The 20,815-nt window shown below is 46.6% G+C and overlaps 1 protein-coding gene across 1 annotated transcript in view; it reads left to right on the forward strand.

Annotated features, from left to right (window-relative positions):
* ADGRE1 (adhesion G protein-coupled receptor E1) overlaps positions 1–20,815 on the forward strand; it is a 51,958-nt gene that overhangs the window by 25,194 nt on the left and 5,949 nt on the right. The window contains exons 11-17 of the mRNA XM_003819352.4: positions 2–179; positions 2,609–2,728; positions 5,898–6,097; positions 8,063–8,233; positions 10,997–11,191; positions 12,700–12,935; positions 14,510–14,576. Coding sequence (XP_003819400.4) covers positions 2–179; positions 2,609–2,728; positions 5,898–6,097; positions 8,063–8,233; positions 10,997–11,191; positions 12,700–12,935; positions 14,510–14,576 — 1,167 coding nt within the window. The remainder of the gene's footprint in view (position 1; positions 180–2,608; positions 2,729–5,897; positions 6,098–8,062; positions 8,234–10,996; positions 11,192–12,699; positions 12,936–14,509; positions 14,577–20,815) is intronic.

The raw sequence follows: 20,815 nt of genomic DNA on the forward strand, positions 1-20,815 counted from the left end.
GAATACAACTGAGAGCTTTGTCCCTGTGCTTAAACAAATATCCACGTGGACTAAATTCACCAAGGAAGAGACGTCCTCCCTGGCCACAGTCTTCCTGGAGAGTGTGGAAAGCATGACACTGGCATCTTTTTGGAAACCCTCAGCAAATGTCACTCCGGCTGTTCGGACGGAATACTTAGGTAGGAGACACCCTTCGTGGCAAGGTTACACCTAGGTGATGATTTTAAAAGTTGACTTTGGCAATGGGATATTCCCTGGGTTTCCCACCCATTCTTTCCCCAACTGTTTAAAAACTTTGAATTCACAGCAAAGCAAGTCTAATCATATTAACAACATTTTCCATTCACTGAGTGCTTGGCAAAGGCCAGGCACTGTGCTAAGACCATATCATTAATTTATTCTACAAATATTTGCTGATTAGCTGCTATGTGCTGGGCTAAGGTATGACAGTCATAGGCTGTGCTCAAGTACTTCCTGTTTGCCCTGCTGGGCCCATGGTAGAATTGTACTTCCTGGCTACTGTGTGGTTAGGTGGGATTTGGGGAGTAGCTCAGGCCAATAAATATGGGAATAGAGTAGTTGCAGGTATGAGACTTTCCAGAACTTTCCCTCTGCCCATATGAATAACAGTGCTTCAGATCACAGCTGCTCCTTCTGCCTGGGTCCCAGAATAAAGACAATATAGAACATGGCCTCAAGTCAATTTACAATAGACCCAAAGCATTAATGAGATGTAAACACTTGTTATTTTTTAATCCACTAAGACTTAGGGTTGTTTGTTACTGCTGCAAGACTGATCCTTTCCTGACTGATACATACTTGATAGATAACTACTTGGGAATAGTGGTTGCTGTAGATCTTTTACATTAGCACCCCACTCCTGGTAGTAGTTCCAGTATCATTCACATAAACCTACGAAATTCCAACCTAATGGATGCCCAGACGGCCAAGAGGTGGAAATAAAGTATTTGGTGGACTCCAACCAGTAGTGAACAAAATTAGCCTCATGAATCTCATATTTTAGTGAGTTGAGTCAGATAATAAACAAACAGACATCTGGTATACCAAATAGAGGTAGTGCTATTGAGAAAAAGTACAGCAGGCTAGGGAGGTTAGAGAGGGTTGGGATTACAGGGAGAGTTGCTATTTTATATAGCAAGATCAGGGTAAGTCTCATTGGGGCAGGGATGTCAGGGAAGAGAGCCACGTAAATATCTGCAGAAAGAGCAAGTGCAGGAATACCTGGAGAATTCAAGGAACAATGAGGTGCACAGTGTGGCTGAAGTGGCATTGAAGATGGTGAGAGCAGTAGGAGAAAGGAAGGGAGATGGAAATGTAGATAAATGTAGGGAGTTAAGGTTTTTTTTTTTTCTTAAGACAGGGTCTCACTCTGTCACCTAGGCTGGAGTGCAGTGGTGTGATCATAGCTCACTACAGCTTTGCACTCCCAGGCTCAAGCGATCCTCCTGCCTCAGCCTCCTGAGTAGCTGGGAACTATAGGTGTGCACCACCATGCTTGTCTAGTTTTTAAAATTTTTGGTAGAAATGAGGTCTTGCTGTGTTGCCCACGCTGGTCTTGAACTTCTGAGCTCAAGTGATCCTCCTGCTCGGCCTCCCAAAGTACTAGGATTACAGGCCTGAACCACTGTACTCAGCCAAGATTTTATTTGAAGATGAAAGGACATTGGAAAATTTGGGAACAGGTATGGTATTATCTGGCTTATATTTTACAAGGATACTTCTTATTCCATTATCTAGTTTATTTTCATGAAGGGCCAGTGGGTTAGGTCCTGCAATGCTTGTCATGATAGAGATGAGAAATTGGAGGCACAGAGAGGTTAAGTCAATGCGCAAATTTAGGCAGCTAGTGCGTGGCAGAGCTGGACCTCCCAGTTACCACCATCTGACTACAGAACCGGAGCTGTTGTGTACCATGCTAGGCTTGCCCCAATCCCTTACTATTTCTTTTGGTTTTAGAAAACTTATATAAGGCCGGGGGCAGTGGCTCACACCTGTAATCCTAGCACTTTGGGAGGCCGAGGCGGGTGGATCACGAGGTCAGGAGATCGAGACCATCCTGGCTAACACAGTGAAACCCCATCTCTACTAAAAATACAAAAAATTAGCTGGGTGTGGTGGTAGGCACCTGCAATCCCAGCTACTTGGAAGGCTGAGGCAGGAGAATGGCGTGAACCCGGGAGGCAGAGCTTGCAGTGAGCCGAGATCGTGCCACTGCACTCCAGCCTAAGTGACAGAGCGAGACTCCATCTCAAAAAAAAAAAAACAAAACAAACAAACAAAAAAAAACTTAGAGAGAAAATCATGACTGTTGCCTTCCATCACTGTTGACTTTGACCCCATCTTTCCCTGATGCACCCCCTAGGAGATGAGAGTTCACTTCTAAGGCTCCAGCCGGGTTACTCATTTATTTGATGCTATGGTCCCCCTATCATTCATCATGGGCCTCAAAATCTTTCCTATGATGAATTGAACTTTCTGTTCTTTTCCTTTGCTCGCCATGATGGAGGTGTACCTTTTTTTGGACAGAAACCAAATTCAGGACTGACTTCTGGGTGACCTCATATGAACTCTCCCTTTCTCTTTGTAGACATTGAGAGCAAAGTTATCAACAAAGAATGCAGTGAAGAGAATGTGACCTTGAACTTGGTAGCCAAGGGGGATAAGATGAAGATCGGGTGTTCCACAATTGAGGAATCTGAATCCACAGGTACAGGTCCTCTCCTGAGAATGCAGGTTATGGTGTATTCCATCAATAAGTATTTATCGATCCCTTTCCAGGTGCCAAGACCAGTGCCAGATAGTTGAGAACCAATGAGGGCAGAAATGGTCCATGCTCTCAGAGAGTTTTCCATGTGCTAGGGAAGTCAAACATTAAATAACCTTATAATACTGGAGTACTGAGACCTTCACTGGCCTATATGATATGTACTGGTCACATTCTGCTGTTGAGTAGTTGAAATTTGTATAAGCCAGGTTGAGAGGTACTGTAAACCTAAAATAAACACTGTATTTCGAAGCTTTGTTGCACAAAAAGAAGGATTAAAACGTCTCACTCATCTTTTTTTATATTTAAAATAATTTAAAAATAAAAAATATTTAAAATTTTAAAATATGTAATATTTAAAATTTTAAAATATGCAATATTTAAAATATATCTTTAAATTTTAAAATATCACATTTATATGTTGAAATGATAATATTTGGCTTATATTGAGTTAATATATTATTAAAACTAATTTTATCTTTTTTTTACTTTTAAAAAATGTGTACTAGAAAATTTAAAATTACGTATGGGGTTCATACCATATTTCTGTTGGACAGTGCTAATCTGTGTCAGGGATGGCAAACTTTTTCTGTAGAGGGCTCGTTAGTAACTATTTTAAGCATTGCAATTAATACAGCCTCTATCACAATGATTTAACTACCATTATAGTGCAAAAGCATCCATAGACAATATGAATATGAATGTGCCTGGGCATGTTTCAATAAAACTTTATTTAAAAAAGTAGGTGACAACCAGATTGGCCCATAGGCCACAGTTTTCCAGCCCCTGATCTGATCTATGCATATGATTAATGCTGTGATTAATACTTTAATGTAAAAGCACAGTGTGCAATATGGAAGAGCTATTTAAGCGAAGTCCTGAGGAATAGGTAGAGAAAGCAGGAGAGAGTGTGTTACAGGAAGTATAAGCTATGGCTCTGTGTTGAAAAAAAGCTTGGTATGGTCATGGAACTAAAAGTAGAGTGGGCTGGAGCATCAGGAATGTGGGGGAGAGAGGGAAAAGAATTGAGGGTCGCTGGGCGTGGTGGCTCACACCTGTAATCCCAACACTTTGGGAGGTCAAGGTGGGTGGATCACCTGAGGTTGGGAGTTCGAGACCAGCCTGACCAATATGGTGAAATCTCATCTCTACTAAAAATATAAAAAATGAGCCTGGTGTGGTGGCGGGTGCCTGTAATCCCAGCTACTCAGGAGGCTGAGGCAGGAGAATTGCTTGAACCCGGGAGGCGGAGGCTGCAGTGAGCTGAGATCGCGCCACTGCACTCCAGCCTGGGTGACAGAATGAGACTCCATCTCAAAAAAAAAAAAAGAATTGAGGGTGTTGCATCCCAGTTTATTACATTTGGACTTTCTCTGTTGGGCACAGAAAGCCTTGGAAAGTTCTGTATACAGCAGGATGATCTGATTATGTCTTCCAGATAGATGTCTTTTTAGAAATAAATCCTCTGGCTGTGATATGGGCAATCCATTGGAGAGGTGAGGCTAGGGGAAGGCAAGGACATTTGTGAGGAAGCCAGTGGTCTGGGAGAGAGATGTGAGGCTTGGTCTAAGGCTATTTAGAAGGGAGAAGTGGGGAGAAGACAGGTTCAAGGCACATTAAGGAGGAGGAATCTGTTTTGCGGGGAGAAGAATTCAAGGATGACTCTCCAGGTTCCAGATCAGGTAATATCAGTTATTGAAGTAGGAGATGCAGATAAAAGAAGATGAGAGAGCCAGGCATGGTGGCTCACGCCTGTAATCCCAGCACTTTGGGAGGCCAAGGCGGACAGATCACCTGAGGTCCAGAGTTCAAGACCAGCCTGGCCAACATGGTGAAACCCCGTCTCCACTAAAAATACAAAAAATTAGCTGGGTGTGGTCTCGGGTGCCTGTAATCCCAGCTACTCGGGAGGCTGAGGCAGGAGAATCGCTTGAACCCGGAAGGCAGACGTTGCAGTGAGCCGAGAACCTGCCATTGCACTCCAGCCTGGGCAACAGAGCAAGACTCTGTCTCAAAAAAAAAAAGAAGAAGATGGGAGAGGAATTGCTCAATTTATGATGTCTGGGGGGACATCCAAGGGGCAGATGAAGCCTGAGGGATGGTACTGTCTGGTTGGGACAGGAAGTGGCATAGGACGTATCCCTGGAGACCATCCATATTTGGGACACTCCCCAAAGAGACGAAACAGAATAACCATAGATGTGGGAGAACTTATTTCCCACTGAGTTGCATTGTCCCTTAAAAACACAGTTCAAATTTATTTTTAAATGTAGCCAAGACTTCTCCAGGTAAGAGCACTGGGAGGTCTGTTTTGTTTTGTTTTCGTTTTTTGTCACCCAGACTGGAGTTCAGTGGCGGGATCTTGGCTCATTGCAACCTCCGCCTCCCGGGTTCAAGCGATTGTCGTACCTTGGCCTCCCGAGTAGCTGGGACTACAGGCACCTGCCACCACGCCTGGCTAGTTTTTTTATTTTCAGTATAGACAGGATTTCACCATGTTGGCCAGGCTGGCCTCGAACTCCTGACCTCAAGTGATCTGCTTGCCTTGGCCTCCCAAAGTGCTGGGATTACAGGCGTGAGCCACTCTGCCCAGCTGTGGAAGTTTTTGTTTTGTTTTGTTTTGAAACGGAGTCTTGCTCTGTCACTAGGCTGGATAGCAGTGGTGCGATCTCGGCTCACTGCAATCTCCGCCTCCCGGGTTCAAGCGATTCCCCTGCCTCAGCCTCCCAAGTGGCTGGAGCTACAGGCGCGCATCACCATGCCCGGCTAATTTTTTGTATTTTAGTAAGACGGGGTTTCACCATGTTGGCCAGGATGGTCTCGATCTCCTGACCTCGTGATCCACCCGCCTTGGCCTCCCAAAGTGCTGGGATTATAGGCGTGAGCCACCATGCCCGGCCAGAGGTTTTTTTTTTTTAATGGTTCTAGAAGCCCGCTGGTTATTTTAATCTCAGAGCAGCACGGTGAGGTGCATGACTCTCTCTCTCTCTCTCCCCCTCCCTCCCTCTGTGTGTGTGTGTGTGTGTGTGTGTGTGTGTGTGTGTTTTGGGTCTTCTATAATAACAATTGAGCAAACGATTCCCTCCTTTTTTTCATTTGGGGAAACCTGCAGAGACCACTGGTGTGGCTTTTGTCTCCTTTGTGGGCATGGAATCGGTTTTAAATGAACGCTTCTTCCAAGACCACCAGGCTCCCTTGACCACCTCTGAGATCAAGCTGAAGATGAATTCTCGAGTCGTTGGGGGCATAATGACTGGAGAGAAGAAAGACGGCTTCTCAGATCCAGTCATCTACACTCTGGAGAACATTCAGGTTTGTGAAGAGGTCTCTACTGAAATTCCTGTCTACCTGTTGGGAACTCCTCGTCTCTCGATTGCCTTAACTCTCATTTTTAACGGGAAGCTATTGAGGCCGGTAAGCTTCCACAATTTCTAGCAATTCAAGCCAATTAAGAGAAGCTACCTCTAGAGGAATGAGGTCTCCCACTGTCACCAAACAGAACTAGGTCCATTTGCCCATGTGCAACAGAAAGCCAAACACTGAAGCACCGGGTTTTTGTAGAGAGAGAAGTTTATTGCAAGGCTGCCAAGCAAGGAGACAAGAGTCTGGCTCAAATCTGTCTTCCCACCCTGGGAGGCTGGGGCAGGTTTTATAGTCGGCGGGCAATGAACTGCGATCTGATTGATCTTACAATGAAGTGATGCAGGGAGGTGTGATCTGATTGGATCTGGCCACGGGGCGTTGCCAGGTCTTGATCTGATTGGATCCTGGATCCTGCTATGTGGTGGTTGCTTCTTTTTTTTTTTTTTTTTTTTTAGACGGAGTCTCACTCTGTCGCCCAGGCTGGAGTGCAGTGGCACAATTTCAACTCATTGCAAGCTCCACCTCCCAGGTTCACGCCAGTCTCCTGCCTCAGCCTCCCGAGTAGCTGGGATTACAGGCGCCCGCCACCACGACCGGCTAATTTTTTGTATTTTTAGTGCAGACGGGGTTTCACCATGTTAGCCAGGATGGTCTCGATCTCCTGACCTCATGATCCGCCTGCTTCGGCCTCCCAAAGTGCTGGGATTACAGGCATGAACCACCATGCCCGCTTTTTTTTTGAGATGGAGTTTCACTCTTGTTGCCCAGGCTGGAGTTCAATGGTGCAATCTTGGCTCACTGCAACCCCCACCTCCCCGGTTGAAGCCATTCTCCCGAGTAGCTGGGATTACAGGTGCCCACCACATGCCCAGCTAACTTTTTTGTATTTAGTAGAGACGGAGTTTCACCGTGTTGCTCAGGTTGGTCTGGAACTCCTGACCTTAGGTGATCCACCCGCCTCAGCCTCCTAAAGTGCTGGGATTACAGGCATGAGCCACTGTGCCCACCCTTCTAGGATACATTCTTAAAGCATGTTGTTCTTAAACTGTTACTAAAAATATTTCTCTGCTTACTCGGTTTTTATGATTTTTTCTCCCACTGCACTATGATCTCCTTTTGGGGGAAGAACTGTTTACTCATGTCTCCCGTAAACAGCACAGATCAAGGCATGTAATAGGTGTTCAATAAAAACACGTTGAATGAGGCTGGGTGTGGTGGCTCTTGCCTGTAATCCCAACACTTTGGGAGGTCTATGCAGGAGGATCACTTGAGGTCAGGAGTTCGAGACCAGCCTGGCCAATATGGAGAAACCCCATCTTTACTAAAAATACAAAAATTAGCTGGATATGGTGACACACACCTGTAATCCCAGAACTTTGGGAGGCCCGAGGCGGTGAATCACTTGACATCAGGAGTTCAATACTGGTCTGGCCAACATGGTAAAACCCCATCTCTACTAAAAGTACAAAAATTAGCTAGGCATGGTGGCGGGCACCTGTAATCCCAGCTACTTGGGAGGCTGAGGCAGAAGAATCGCTTGAACCCCGGAGGCAGAGGTTGCAGCGAGCTGAGACTGCACCACTGCACTCCAGCCTGGGCAACAGGGTGAAACTCTGTCACACACACACACACAAACCACACATTCAATGAATAAGTGAATAATGAGTGACTATGCAGAAGGCTTTATTATGGATTTGATGAAAGGAGGAGTTTTCTTCTAGCAACAGCAATGTGAGCTGCCCTATCAGATTGGCCCTCACTGCATAATGAAATACCAGCATTTTTCCCCATTCCCTCAGAACATACCCTGTGTATTCTTGTTCCCAGTGACTCTTGAGGATGGTCACATTTAATCCATTTGATGGGGATTCCCAGAAGACCTTTGTTTTTTTGTTTTTTTGTTTTTTTTTTTAGCCAAAGCAGAAGTTTGAGAGGCCCATCTGTGTTTCCTGGAGCACTGATGTGAAGGGTGGAAGATGGACATCCTTTGGCTGTGTGATCCTGGAAGCTTCTGAGACATATACCGTCTGCAGCTGTAATCAGATGGCAAATCTTGCCGTTATCATGGCGTCTGGGGAGCTCACGGTCAGTACTGATGATTTGTTCCCTGAGGCAGAGTATCTGCCTCCAAATCCAAAGGGAAAATATTGATTAAACATCTGTTGTGTGTCTCCCATGGGGTTGGGTGTTGTGGGATGGAGTCATGGGGACAGAAGGGGTAGGTGACATGCCTTTGCCCCTGCAGAATTTACAGTCTGGTTGGGAGGCCATGAAACTCAAATATACAATGAGAAATAATGACCCTAAGTAGGGCCAGGCACTGGAGCAATCACAGGTCTTACTTAATGAGCACATACAGTGTGCTGGGCTCTTTAAGTTAAGTGGTTTTAGACCCATTTCACAGAATGGGTAAAGTGGCCCGTCTAGTCCTGAAGCTAGAAATTGGAGCAGGTGGAATTCCAATCTGGGGAAGTCTCTTTCCACTAACACATGCAAATGGGTCAAGAAGAAATGCTGTAAGAATTCAGAGGTGTTGGCCGGGTGTGGTGGCTCATGCCTGTCATCTGAGCACTTTGGGAGGCTGAGGCGGGCGGATCATGAGGTCAAGAGATCGAGACCATCCTGGCCAACATGGTGAAACCCCGTCTCTACTAAGAATATAAAAATTAGCTGGGCATGGTGGTGCATGCCTGTTGTCCCAGCTACTTGGGAGGCTGAGGCAGGAGAATCGCTTGAACCTGGGAGGCAGAGGTTGCAGTGAGCCGAGATGCCACCACTGCATTCCAGCCTGGCAACAGAGCGAGACTCTGTCACACACACACACACAGACACACACAAAGAATTCTGAGGTGTTTCCAAGAGAGCCGATGATAGATCAGGAGGAAACAATATGAAATAAGCCTTGGTAAATGAGTAGATTCGGAAGAGAGGAAGGACATCCTCATTAGTGTTGCTGAAAGTATCCTTTCACCTGGCGCGGTGGCTCACGCCTGTAATCCCAGGACTTCGGGAGGCCGAGGTGGGCAGATCACGAGGTCAGGAGATCGAGACCATCCTGGCTAACATGGTGAAACCCCATCTCTACTAAAAATACAAAAAATTAGCCGGGCGTGGTGGCGGGCACCTGCAGTCCCAGCTACTCGGGAGGCTGAGGCGGGAGAATGGCGTGAACCCGGGAGGCAGAGCTTGCAGTGAGCTGAGATCATGCCACTGCACTCCAGCCTGGGTGACAGAGCCAGACTCCGTCTCAAAAAGAAAGAAAGAAAGTATCCTTTCCTATCATGGTAGATCCAAGGTTTAATTCCCTACCAGGGAGGCCATAAGTAAGTGCCATTTCGAGGACCCTGTGGCTTAGGATTTAAGACAACTGGATCCAGAACAAAACTGACTTAGTTTCAAGTCCTGTCTCTACCACTTTCTAGCTGTGTTTTCTTGGAAAAGTCACTTAACTTCTCTGCACTGAGCCCAGCTCTCTCATCTCAAAAATGAGAACAACAATAACAAAAAATTACTGATAACTAGTATTTATATAGTATGCTTCTGGCACAGTTGTACTTGAAATGTTTTCATTTAATCCTAAAACAACTCTATAAGGCAATTACCATTAATATTCTCTTTTCAACAGATGAGGAAACTGAGGGCACAGAGCAGTTAAGTGTCTTGTCCAAAATCACACAACTAGAAATTGGCCAGTTTTCTTTCTTTCTTTTTCTTTTTTCTAGACTGAGTTTCACTCTTGTTGCCCAGGCTGGAGTGCAGAGGTGTGATCTCAGCTCACTGCAACCTCTGCCTCCCAGGTTCAACCAATTCTCCTGCCTCAGCCTCCCGTGTAGCTGGGATTACAGGTGCCCACCACCATGCCTGGCTAATATTTTTTGTTTGTTTGTTTAGTAGAGATGGGGTTTCGCCATGTTGGCCAGGCTGGTTTCAGGCTTCTGAGCTCAGGTGATCCACCCGCCCCAGCCTCCCAAAGTGCTGGGATTACAGGCATGAGCCACTGCGCCCAGCCAATGGTCAGTTTTCTTAACCACTTTGTGACAATATCATAGAGAGGTGCTCATAAGATGGTGCCTGGCTTATCTTTAACCCACAGAAACCACTCAGAGACATTTAAAATTAATTTTAAAATTAATTATGAATAAATGGCATAGAAGAAGGACTTAGCTTGTCACGTTCCACTCCTGAAGTTGAAGCATTCCTGAATGTCTGCATTATCAGTTGGGATTCAGTACAGGAAGCAAAAACCACCCCAGGTATTTCAAGCAGAAAGGCATTTAACACAGGGAATTGGGTGCTCACAAAAATCTCTGGGAGGGGATGGAGGAGTTGAAGTCAGGGGGCTGTCACTTCAATTTTGGCTTCAAGGTCATCCCCCAATGCAGCTGTAACTCAGAGGTCAGAAATTGCTGCTGTCATTTTGCCACCCCACTCCACCATGAAATTGGGGACTGGACAGTTGAAATGTGGAATTAAGCTCACTACTGTCTGCCAAAAGCTGATATTTGCCTCCCTTCTGCATTCCAAAACCTTCACAGATGTATCTCACTGGAGAAGTTAAATTACATCCAGGACCTTAGTTCCAAAGGATTCTGGGAGATGTAGTTTGTGGACATCAAGCCCCAGTAATACATGGAGTAACGCATAGGACAGGACTGGGAATAGGTGCTGGTGGATGCCAGTGGATTGCAAAGGATAATGAAGGACAGTATCTAGTTCACTCTGAGTGTTAGAGGGAGAAAATTCCCCCAAGCTAATTTTGCCCGAGCCAGGGTTTTAGATAACTCTTCTTCCCGCCTGGGGGGATTTTGATCTCATTCTCAGGCCAACTCTGGAATTCCTTCCTGACAGATGGACTTTTCCTTGTACATCATTAGCCATGTGGGCATTATCATCTCCTTGGTGTGCCTCGTCTTGGCCATCGCCACCTTTCTGCTGTGTCGCTCCATCCGAAATCACAACACCTACCTCCACCTGCACCTCTGCGTGTGTCTCCTCTCGGCGAAGACTCTCTTCCTCGCCGGTATACACAAGACGGACAACAAGGTCTACATCGCTCGGGCTGTGTCCCCACCAAGCCCCATCTTCTCCCCACCTGCCTCAGCTCATTCCTAGCCAACTCCCTCTATCCCTGTTCCTACCTCAGGGCCTTTGCCTATGCTGTGCCCTCTGCCTATAACACTCACTTCCCAGCTTCTTACCTGCTTGACTCCTTGTGACAGCTCTCAGTTTAAAATTATGTCCCTGATCATGTTATGAATTGTAGTGGTTCCTCCTATTACTTGTTTTTGTTTGTTTGTTTGTTTGTTTGTTTTTGATACTGAGTTTCGCTCTTGTTGCCCAGGCTGGAGTGCAATGGCACGATCTTGGCTCACTGCAACCCCTGCCTCTTGGTTCAAGCAATTCTCCTCCCTCAGCCTCCTGAGAAGCTGGAAATACAGGCATGAGACACTATGCCCTGCTAATTTTTTTGTATTTTTAGTAGAGACGGGGTTTCACCATTTTGGCCAGGCTAGTCCTGAACTCCTGACCTCAGGTGATCCACCCGCCTTGGTCTCCCAAAGTGCTGGGATTATAGGCTTCAGCCACCACGCACGGCCCCTCCTGTTACTTTCTAAACCAGAGGTTCTCTCCCTGGGTGCTTTTTGTCCCCAGGGGAGACTTGGCAATGTCTGGAGACATTTTTGCTTGTCACAACTGGAGCAGCGTGCTACTGCTCTCTGGTGGGTAAAGGTTAGGGATGCTGCTGAGTATCTTGTCGTGTCCAAGACAGCCCTCCATGGCAGAGAATGACCCTGCAATAATGTTACAAATGTCGATAATGCTACAGTTTAGAATCTCTACTTCCCTTTATTTTTCTTTTCTTTTTTCTTTCTTTTTTAAAATTTTTTATTTTTTTTGTTTTTTTGAGACAGGGTCTTGCTATGTCACCCAGGCTAGAGTGCAGTGGCCGAATCACAGCTCCTTATAGCCTCCCAGGCTCAAGCGATCCTCCCACCTTTGCCTCCCAAGTACCTGGGACCACAGGCCTGTGCCACCATGTCTGGCTAATTTTTGTATTTTTGTATAGAGAGGGGTGTTTCATCATGTTGCCCAGTCTGGTCTCAAACTCCTGGGCTTGAGCGATCTGCCTGCCTCAGCCTTCCAAAGTGCTGGGATTACAAGCATGAGCCACCACGCCCAGCCAATAAAACTTTATTTACAAGGCAGGCAGCCAGCCTATGGGGTCTAGTTTGCTGAACCCACCTATTTTCAACCATTCCCTAAAGTACGGTGATCGACAATCAGTTTTCCTAAAACTCTTCCTGTTTTAGAACTGAAAGTCATGCGTCTTGGGAAATCTCAGTTCCAGACAAACTAGGACCGTGGGTCTCCTTACCAAGAAGTGCTGCTCCCTGTGGTCAAGAACCACTGCACCTCTCTATAAATGTTTGTGAGATGAATGAGTGAGCTAGGTTTGGGGAATTTCCAGCCGAGGAGTCTCTCTCTTCCTTTCTTCTTTTCGATTTCTCTCTGGGGTGGAGGATTCTGACGCGCATGCTTCTCCCCTCCAGACGGGCTGCGCCATCATCGCGGGCTTCCTGCACTACCTTTTCCTTGCCTGCTTCTTCTGGATGCTGGTGGAGGCTGTGATACTGTTCTTGATGGTCAGAAACCTGAAGGTGGTGAATTACTTCAGCTCTCGCAACATCAAGATGCTGCACATCTGTGCCTTTGGTTATGGGCTGCCGATGCTGGTGGTGGTGATCTCTGCCAGTGTGCAGCCACAGGGCTATGGAATGCATAATCGGTGAGTGACATCCTCTCTCTTCCTGAAGACCCTGCTGCCAGGGCTTATGGTGATAATGACATGAGCAACAAGAAGAGTGACAACAGTAGCAGTAGTTGTGGCTACCATTTATCGAGCTCTTCTATTATGTACTGTTGGTTTCAGGACCACCATGTACAGCAGCATGGGTTGTGCACTGCACAAATCCAGGATCACTACTATTTGAGGTTTATGTTCCAGGAAGAGAACATCTGGTTTACCTAACTTGATTATTTTCCTTTTCTTGCGTGTATGACATGGGGGGTGGTGGGGGTGAAAGTGGGAAAGGAATACTTCTGCATGGTGGTGTGCACCTGTGATCCCAGCTACTCGGGAGGCCGAAGCAGAAGAATCACTTGAACCCGGGAGGCGGAGGTTGCAGTGAGATGAGATGGCATCATTGCACTCCAGCCTGGGGGACAAGAGCGAGACTTCATCTCAAAAAAAAAGGGGGGGGAATATTGGGGTGCTGTTATTGAACATGACGGAATGGTTGTTGTGTCGTAAAAGCAGGTAATGTACACTAGAGACATAATAAAAGGAGCCAATCCATTCTTCCTCCCTCCCACTCTCCCTCCCTCCCTCCCTCCTCCCTTCTTCCTCCCTCCCCTCTTCCCTCCCTCCTTCCTTCCTCCCTCCCTCCCTTCCTTCCTTCCTTGCCTTCCTTGCCTTCCCTCCCTCCCTCTCTTCCTCCCTTCCTTCCCTTCTTTCCCTTCCTCCCTCCCTTCTTTCCTTCTTTCCTTCCTTCCTTCCTTCCTTTCTTCAAATAAACAATTTTATGAAATATCTTGTCCATGCTAGGCTTTGCTCTGAGTGCTGAGTATTCAGAGATGAACAAACACCTAAGGCCCAAATTCTCATGAAACTCATAGTCCAGTAGTGGAAGACAGTTTGCAGTTACACAAGCAATTAAACAAGGTAACTTATGATAGTGATAGCTGCTGTTTTAAAAATGCAGTGAGCTCTGCTAGATGGATACCAGGAGCAGAGACAGGTTGCCCTATCTAAGAATAGTCAGGAGTGGCTTCTCAGAGGAGGTGACATTTGAGCTGAGATTTATTTATTTATTTATTTGTTATTTATTTATCTTGAGACAGAGTTTTGCTCTTGTCGCCCAGGCTGGAGTGCAGTGGCGTGATCTCAGCTCACTGCAACCTCCACCTCCCGGGTTCAAGCGATTCTCCTATCTCAGCCTCCCAAGTAGCTGGGATTACAGGCGTGAGCCCCCACGCCCGGCCTGAGCTGAGATTTGAATGATAAGGTGTACCAGTGGAGAGTTCTGCATAGAGGGAAACAGGATTACAAAGTTGTGAATTGGGAAATGAGCTCAACCTTGGGCACTAGGTAAGCATTTCAGGTACATTTGCCCAGGAAGAAGGTCTAAAAGAGGGAGCACGGTGATCTAAAGGGAACTGAACTACAACCGGGACCATCCTGAGCATCGTCTGAGTCTCACCTCCCAGTGTTCTCCTCCACTAGGGCATTTGTTGGGACAGGGTTAACTGTAAGGTCAGGACTCTGAGACAAGCGCTGACTCCTCCTATTTCTCTCCATAGCTGCTGGCTGAATACAGAGACAGGGTTCATCTGGAGTTTCTTGGGGCCAGTTTGCACAGTTATAGTGGTAAGCAAATACTACAACAGCCTGGCGAAGTGTGTTCTGAAGGAGGAGCAAGGAGACCTGCGAGATCTGGAATTTCCAGGGACGTGTGCAGCTGAGAGGGTCACTTATTCCCATCAAAAGTTCTCCTTTCCAGGCCGGGCGTGGTGGCTCACGCCTGTAATCCCAGCACTTTGGGAGGCTGAGGCGGGTGGATCACCTGAGGTCAGGAGTTCGAGAACTGTCTGGCCAACTTGGCGAAACCCCATCTTTGCTAAAAATACAAAAAATTAGCTGGGTGTGGTGGTGAGCACTTGTAATCCCAGCTACTCAGGAGGCTGAGGCAGGAGAATCGCTTGAACCCAGGAGACATGGAGGTTGCAGTGAGCCAAATTCATGCCACTGTACTCCAGCCTGGGCGACAGAGTGAAACTCCGTCTCAAAAAAAAAAAAAAAAAGTTATCGGCCAGGTTGCGGTGGCTCATGCCTGTTATCCCAGCACTTTGAGAGGCCCAGGATCACTTGAGGTCAGGAGTTCAAGACCAGCCTGACCAACATGGAGAAACCCCATCTCTACTAAAAATACAAAATTAGCTGGGTGTGTTGGCACATGCCTGTAATCCCAGCTACTCAGGAGGCTGAGGCAGGAGAGGAGAATTGCTTGAACCAGGGAGGCAGAGGTTGCGGTGAGCCGAGATTGCGCCATTGCACTCCAGCCTAGGCAACAAGAGCAAAACTCCATCTCAAAAAAAAAAAAAAAAGTTCTCCTTTCCAATCCTTCATTCTTGAGATTTCGAAGTTAGAGAGTAATTTCTTTGACTTGGGAATTTTGTTTTTCCTTCTGAAAGGCAAATACCCCTGGGAGGGACCATAATTATATCCGTCTTGTGCACAGGTCCATGAGTCTCTCTGAAGCAGTGTCATTGTCTGGGGGTAATAATACCTGAGGTTCGTTGCCTCGTGCTAAGGAAATGAAGGACACAGACACACACAAGGAGTGAGTTTAAGAGCAGAGGTTTAATAGGCAAAAGAAAGAGAAAGGAGACTAGCTCTCTGTGTCTTGCAAGAGAGAGGGCCTCCTGAGTGGGACTTCTGGCCCGCAGCAAAGTGCAACAGATTTTAGACTGTCTTGGGGGGGCGGTGTCTGATTTACATAGGGCCCAGAGATTGGTTGGACCCAGTGTGACATTTACGTAGAGCGCGAGGAAGCTGGCCACCCACCCTGATCTTTTATTATGCAAATGGGGTCTTTGCTTGGCTGGCACCATGTTGTCTTCTCCTTACTGTCTACATGGTTTACAAAGAAAAGGGAAGACGGAGCTGCCATTTTCTTTTTCTATTTTTTTAGACGGAGTCTCACTCTGTCACCCACGCTGGAGTGCAGTGGTGCAATCTCGGCTCACTGCAACCTCTGCCTCCTGGGTTCAAGCAATTATTCTGCCTCAGCCTCCCGAATAGCTGGGATTACAGGCACGCACCACCACACCCGGCAATTTTGTATTTTTAATAGAGATGGGTTTTCACCACGTTGGCCAAGCTGGTCTCAAACTCCTGACCTCAGGTAGTTTGCCTGCCTCGGCCTCCCCAAGTGCTGGGATTACAGGCATATGCCACTATGACCAGCTAATTTTTGTACTTTTAGTAGAGATGGGGTTTCACCACGTTGACCAGGCTCCTAACTTCAGTTAATCCACCTGCCTCAGCCTCCCAAAGTGCTGGGATTTCAAGCGTGAGTCTCTGCGCCCAGCCAGAGCTGCCATTTTGAACATGCCTATTCCCCAGGTAACCGCTTTCCTATTGGCACAACTGCCAGCATTCACCCATGCAAGCTTCTAGCTTGCCTTTCTATGTCTATAGCTCGATTCTACCGGCTGCTCTCCATTAGAAAAGAAAATGATTTGGGAGCTGCTTTTCATTAAAAGGAAAACCTTACTGAGGACTTCCTTACCCTCACTATCTGCCTAAATAAATCTTTTTTAAATCCTATGTCATCTCCTAGGCACAGATGTTGAATGAAAGAAAAAGTAAAAAGAAATTAGGAGGAATTGTGGGGGAAGGAGTGAGATGACAGAGGGAAATGGTGGATTGAGGCAAAGGGAGGCCAGGGAATGTTAAACACCCATCTCTGCCTCCCAACCTCCATCCAGACTTGACAGCCCTGCCAGATGATGATTCTTCTGACTCTCACTCATGGTGGCTCATTCCCTTATGTCTTTTGTCATATTTTTCGAGGATTAAATTTTTTTTATTTTTAATTTTTGTGGGCACAAATTAAGTGTATATATTTATGGGGTATATGAAATATTTTCATACAGGCACAGAATACATAATAATCACATCAGAGTCAACGAGGTATCCGTCCCCTCAAGCATTTGTCCTTTGTGTTACACACAATCCAATTATGTTCTTCTGGTTTTTGTTTTGTTTTGTTGTTTGGTTTATTTTTATTTTTATTTTGAGACAGAGTCTTGCTCTGTCACCCAGGCTGCAGTGCAATGGCATGATCTCAGCTCATTGCAGTCTCTGCCTCCTGGGTTCAAGCGATTCTCCTGCCTCGGCCTCCCGAGTAGCTGGGATTACAGGTGTGCGCCACCACGCCCGGCTAATTTTTTGTATTTTTAGTAGAGACGGGATTTCGCCATGTTTTCCAGGCTGGTCTCGAATTCATGACCTCAGGTGTCCCACCCGCCTCGACCTCCCAAAGTGCTGGGATTACAGGCATGAGCCACTGTGTCCAGCCTCTCCTGGTTATTTTTAAATCTACAATGCAATTATTATTAACTATAGTCACCCTGTTTTGCTAACAAATACTAGATCTTATTCATTCTTTCTATTTTTTTGTACCCATTAACCATCCCCTCTTCCCTGTTCCCCACCCACCCCTTCACTATCCTTCCCAGCTTCTGGTAACTGCTGTTCTACTCTCTAGCTCCATGAGTTCACCTGTTTTAAATGTTTAGCTCCCACAAAGAACTGAGAACATGTGAAATGTGTCTTTCTGTGCCTGGCTTCATTTGTAATGTTTACTTGACTGATCTAAGTCTTGGGAATGCTTGAAATTATATTCCTCCACAGAGGTTTTGTGCTGATGTCTATCAGATTTTTTAAATGAGGGGCATGTATTAATTTTCAGGGGTCACCGTAATAAGCTACTGCATGCTGGGTGGCTTAGAACAACAGAGACTTGTTGTTTCACAGTTCTGGAGGCTTGAAGCCTGAAATCAAGGTATTGGCAGGGCCACGCTCCCCATGAGAACACAAGGGTCTGTTCCAGACCCCTCTCCAACAAATTTTCCCATTTGTAAGATCACCGGCCAGGTGCAGTGGCTCATGCCTGTAATCCCAGCATTTTGGGAGGCCGAGGCGGGTGGATCACCTGAAGTCAGGAGTTCGAGACCAGCCTGGCCAACATGGCAAAACCCTGTCTCTACTAAAAAATTCAAAAAATGAGCCAGGCGTGGTGGCAGGCACCAATAGTCCCAGCCTCGGGAGGCTGAGGCACAAGAATAACTTGACCCCTGGAGGGGGAGGTTGCAGTGAGCCGAGATAACATCACTGCACTCCAGCCTGGGTGACAGAGGGAGACTCTCTCAAAAAAAAAAAAAAAAAAAGGAACACTAGTCATATTTCAGTCAGATTAGGGTCTGCCCTAATGAGTTCATCTTAACTTGATTATTTCTGTAAAGATTCTATTTCCAAATAAGGTCTTGGGGCGCCTGGCCCCAACAGACAGCCTCTTAAGCTCGTAAGAACATAAAAACAAATCTTCAGAGGCCATAAATTACACAGCAGTAATGAACCAGAATGCTGTAGCTGCCCTAAGGGTATTTCCTAAAATCAAGAATCTAAAACCTTGGAGATTGAATGGTCATTTGTGGAGTGGGAGGGGCAAGCCCTAGGGTCTGAAGAAGGTGTAGAGTCCACCAAATAAAATAAAGACCCCATTCTCATTGAAAGGGTGCACTAGAAAATAAAATTCTGGGCCGGGCGTGGTGGTTTATGCCTGTAATCCCAGCACTTTGGGAGGCTGAGGCAGGCGGATCACGAGGTCAGGAGATCGAGACCATCCTGGCTAACATGGTGAAACCCTGTCTCCACTAAAAATACAAAAAATCAGCCAGGCGTGGTGGTGCACGCCTGTAGTCCCAGCTACTCAGGAGGCTGAGGCAGGAGAATGGCATGAACCTGGGCGGTGCAGCTTGCAGTGAGCCGAGATGGCGCCACTGCACTCCAGCCTGGGTGACAGAGCAAGACTTGGTCTCAAAAAATAAAATAAAAATAAATAAATAAATAAATTTAAAAGGCTATCTGTTGGGGTTCCTCCAGCATTTTTGGTGTTTTGTAGTGAGAGGGATTTTCAGAGTGAGATTCCTAAAACTCAAAGTTGATCCTGATGCTCTTCTGCGTGAAACTGTTCTATAGCTTCTCCATTGCACTCAGGGTGATGTCCACTCCCTGAGCCTGACACCTCAGATCCTTCACTGCCTGGCCCTACCCAACTTCCCTAGGGTCCCTTTCTGGCTTTTTCCTGCCTGCTCGGCCCTCTGGCTGTACCAGCCAACTTTCTACTTCCTTGAAATGCCAAGTTCTCCCCTCTAGACCTCTCTCATGGAGGTGGTGGTGATGATGAACAAACCATGTGTGTGAGATGCTTAGTACAATGCCAGGCATTGCCAAGAGTGCAGTAAATATTAGGTATGAACAATCATGGAAATAATAATTATGATGATGTTGGCCAGACATGGTGGCTCATGCCTGTAATCCCAGCACTTTGGGAGGCCAAGGCAGGCGGATCACTTCGGGTCAGGAGTCCGAGACCAGCCCGGCCAACATGGTGAAACTCCGTCTCTACTAAAAATACAAAATTTAGCCAGGTGTGGTGGCCCGCGCCTGTAATCCCAGCTACTCAGGAGGCTGAGGCAGGAGAATTGCTTGAACCTGGGAGACAGAGGTTACTGTGAGCCGAGGTTGCGCCATTGCACTCCAGCCTGGGAGACAAGAGCGAGACTCCGTCTCAATAATAATAGTAATGCAATGTTTATCTTACCCATTCCCAAATCTTCAAGGACATTGGGCTTTCTTGTTAGTTCTACTCATCTGGAAAAAATAATTCCCCTGGGGCCGTGATTCTCCACTGGTGCAGTTTTCCCTCTAAGGGGAAGTTGGCAAAGTGTGAAGACTTTTTTTTTTTTTTTTTTTTTTTGAGACAGAGTTTCTCTCTTGTTGCCCAGGCTGGAGTACAATGGCATGATCTCTGCTCATTGAAAGCTCTGCCTCCCAGGTTCAAGCGATTCTCCTGCCTCAGCCTCTGCAGTAGCTGGGATTACAGGCATGCACCACCACGGCCAGCTAATTTTGTATTTTTAGTGGAGATGGGGTTTCTCCATGTTGGTCAGGCTGGTCTCGAACTCCTGACCTCAGGTGATCCACCCACCTTGGTCTCCCAATATGCTGGGATTACAGGCATGAGCCACCGCTCCCGACCAGAAGACATTTTTGGTTGTTACAACTAGAGAGGCGGGTTCTACTGCCATTTAGTGCGTAGAAGCCAGGGATGCTGGTTAACATCCTACCGTGCACAAGGCAGCCCCCTTCTCCCCGCTGCCCCCACACACCAAGAATGGTCTGACCCAAATGTCAGTATCGCCATGGGTGAACAGACCCTGCCCCAGGTGTATGTATATCTTGCTCACGGATGCTTTTGAGGGAGGGCTTTAGAAGATAATAAACTCAAGATAATAAACTCCACTCAAGTTCGCAGTCTATGTCCTAACATACTGGATGCACTTTGGGAAAATAAACAGAGACCGTACCATTGAGAACAAGCAAAGGCTGTTTATTCCGAGATTTCCGTAGTCCAGTAGTACGAGAGTCAGCTACCATCATCACTCGCGTTGGCTCAGACTCAAAGGCAGGCAGAGAAGTGGGGAAGGTTTATAGAGGAAAAAAAGAGAAGGCTACAGGTAAGTCCTGCTTGGAGGCTGTTGCACGGATGGGCAAGCTGTAGGTGGCTAACTAGGAGCGGGGTATCCTGTGTGATTGGTTAGGGGTACCTATTGGCTTCTACCTGTTGGTCCTAAGTTGGAAGTAGGGACAAAAATTAAGGAAGCTGTCAATTACTAACTAAGTCCTGCTGTCTTGGTTCAATTGCTGCAGGGGTCATTCTTTGGCTTTCTGGATTGGTTGCTATAAATCGTGGGTCAGAATTCTTCTTTTTTTTTTTTTTTTTTTTTTTGAGACAGAGTCTTGCTCTGTTGCCAGGC

Source organism: Pan paniscus, chromosome 20 (genome assembly GCF_029289425.2).
Source record: "Pan paniscus chromosome 20, NHGRI_mPanPan1-v2.0_pri, whole genome shotgun sequence".
Classification (NCBI taxonomy): Eukaryota; Metazoa; Chordata; class Mammalia; order Primates; family Hominidae; genus Pan; species Pan paniscus.